Source organism: Triticum urartu, chromosome 6 (genome assembly GCF_003073215.2).
Source record: "Triticum urartu cultivar G1812 chromosome 6, Tu2.1, whole genome shotgun sequence".
NCBI classification, from domain to species: Eukaryota; Viridiplantae; Streptophyta; class Magnoliopsida; order Poales; family Poaceae; genus Triticum; species Triticum urartu.
The window spans coordinates 13332953-13335461 of record NC_053027.1 but is presented as its reverse complement, the minus strand read 5'-3'; the positions used below and the strand labels follow the sequence as shown (position 1 = coordinate 13335461).

Below are 2509 nucleotides of genomic sequence, written 5' to 3'. Positions count from 1 at the left end.
CACCGCTGGTGTAATCGACTCGGAAATGACTCATTTTCATTAGTAGTCCCCGTGTGCATGCAGATGCGGGCGCGTGCTCTTGTCACTGTCAGCGCCAGTCGCCGGGCCGCAACGGGACGACGAAGCGCAACGCGATCGACGGGCTCGTGTTTCTCGCCACTCCCGTCCCATTCAACTTCCCATCCATACACATGCAAATCTACTTACTACTGTACTACGTTAGAAGAAGATAATCTGAAAATACAAGCGTACTTGGCCGGTAGTACAGCACAAGATATATCCTTCTGCGATTTTATTACCACCACCAAATTCTTACAGAAGCAACAGTAGAGCCAGAGAACTTATCTTTTTCTTGCTGTACTACGTATTTACCAGTTCATGTATCTGACACTTGAGAGCTGAGACCGACCAACAGAAGCAGAAGCAGAGCGAGTGAAGAAAAAAAAATGGTTTTTAATTAATTAATTTAATTTCCTAAACGCACGTACAGTACGAGATTTGATTTTCAGCTGGGCTGCCGCTTCTGGAGCCTCGTGAAGGCGGTGCCGTCGCACTCGAAGTCGTCGTAGCGGCGGAAGAGCTCGGCGACGAGCATGCAGGCGGTGACCACGACCACCTCCTTGGCGGCGCACTGCTTGTTCCCCGCCGCCGGCTCCCCCGTCTCCGGCCCGTTGGACCAGTACACGTACCGCAGCAGCGCCTCCCCCTCCGCCCCGACGAACCTGTCCGCCACGAACTCCTCCGGCCGGTCGAACACCTCCGGGTCCCGCATCGCCAGCGGCTGGTACCCGCACAGCATCTCCCCGGCGGCGACGGAGAAGCCCTCCCCGCCGTGGGAGCGCAGCACGAAGTCCCGCCGCGCGCGCCCGAACTGCAGCGGCACGGGCGGGTTCATCCGGAGCACCTCGTACACCGTGGACCGCACCAGCGGCATCCCGCGCACCGACGCGAACCCGACCTCGCCGGCGTGCCGCTCCAGCGCGGCGCGCACCTCGTCGCGGAGCCTGGCGCGGAGCGCGGCGTCCTTGCCGACCTGCAGGATGAGGAAGGGGAGGAACACCGAGAAGCCCCCGAAGGCGTTGAAGCCGAGCAGGAAGAGGATGTTGTTGATGGCGTCCTTGTCGGTCATGCCGTGGTCCTTGACGCCGACGCCCACGGACTCGGCGCCGTGCTTCTCGAGGAAGCGGTACAGCAGGTCGTACCCCGGCTTGACGAGGATGGAGGGGAAGGGGAAGGAGTGGAGGAGGAGCTCCTCCAGCGGCGGCGGGATGGCGCCGATCTTCTGCGTCGGCACCAGCTGCAGCCCCAGCCAGACGTCCAGGATGAAGAGCCCGTAGCGGTCGACGAGGTCCTCGGCGGCCGGGTCGGCGCTGGCCACCGCCCTGCACAGGAACCGGAAGATGCACTTCTGCAGCGGCACCAGGAAGCTGGCGCCGCCCTCCTTGCCCTTGCCGGCGTCCAGGTCGGACTCGATGGCGGCGAGCATGCCGTCGACGCCCTCGAGGAACTCGGGCGCCCACACGCGGGAGCTGCGGCGGAGGAGGTCCATGGCGAAGGCCTTGGTGCGCTCGTGCTCGGGCTCCTCCGTGTCCAGGTACACGCCCACGCGGGTGCCGCCCGTGAAGGAGTCGCTGGGGTTGTACGGCCCGATGAGGCAGTCGCGCTTGTCCACCAGCTCCGGGTCGAACAGCGCCGTGAAGGCGGCGGTGTCCACGATGGCGACCACGCGCGGGTTCACGCCGACGAAGAAGGGGAACGTGGGCGGGATGTTGGCCCGGAACACCGTGCTCCGGTACTGCGCGGCGCGCCGCCGGAAGAACTCCTCGGGGCCCTGGAACCAGAAGTAGTCCAGCCGGTCCCGGAGCGGGCCCAGCACGGGCGCGCCGTAGCCGCCCGGGATCGGCTTCGGCGGCGGGGTCGCCGCCGCGGTGGCCGCCGGCGAGAAGGACGGCAGCATGGCCGCCGGGGCGTATATGTACGGGCGGACGCGCCTCGGTGTGGTGGTGGCTTGCGCGAGCTGGATATCCCCAGCCCGTGTGTGGTGTTGAGCTCACTGGACCAGCTGCTCAGCCGCAGCAGCTCGGTGGAGTGGAGTGAAGTGAGCTAGTGTGGTTCACCTGGAGGAAGGGTGAGAGGTTGGCGATGTCGCGATGGAGACGCCAGTAGAGGGAGAGGATCACGTGGGTCCCCCTTGACAGCGCGCGCTCTGTCATGCAGAAAATCCACTTCTACATTGACAGCGTGGCATCTTCTCCTTGTTTGGGTAGTGTCTCCGGGCGAAAGCCTCGGTCTGTGCCAGATTGGTCATGGCGGTGTCTTTGGTGTTGATTCTCTATTGGGAGCATCGCGTGTGGAGACGTCAATAGAGGGAGAGGATCACGTAGGCCCCCCTTGACAGCGCACGCTCTGTCACGCAGAAAATCCACTTCTATATTGACCGGATCCCCCAGTCAGATGGGAGGGGTGGGAGGTATGCGACGTTACTGATGAAAATCCGGCACGTCCTTGG

General features: G+C 63.3%; 1 protein-coding gene across 1 annotated transcript; it reads right to left on the bottom strand.

The window, feature by feature from the left end:
• Positions 1 to 263: 263 nt before the first annotated feature.
• On the bottom strand, positions 264 to 2118 carry LOC125513154 (linolenate hydroperoxide lyase, chloroplastic). The gene has a single exon (XM_048678185.1). It carries the CDS (start codon positions 1955 to 1957, stop codon positions 506 to 508), a length of 1452 nt encoding a protein of 483 aa, XP_048534142.1. The 5' UTR covers positions 1958 to 2118; the 3' UTR covers positions 264 to 505.
• Between the last annotated feature and the right edge of the window lie 391 nt (positions 2119 to 2509).

Excerpts from the sequence above, each read along its gene's own strand:
- LOC125513154 (XM_048678185.1), bottom strand. The coding sequence starts at position 1,957 with ATGCTGCCGTCCTTCTCGCCGGCGGCCACCGCGGCGGCGACCCCGCCG.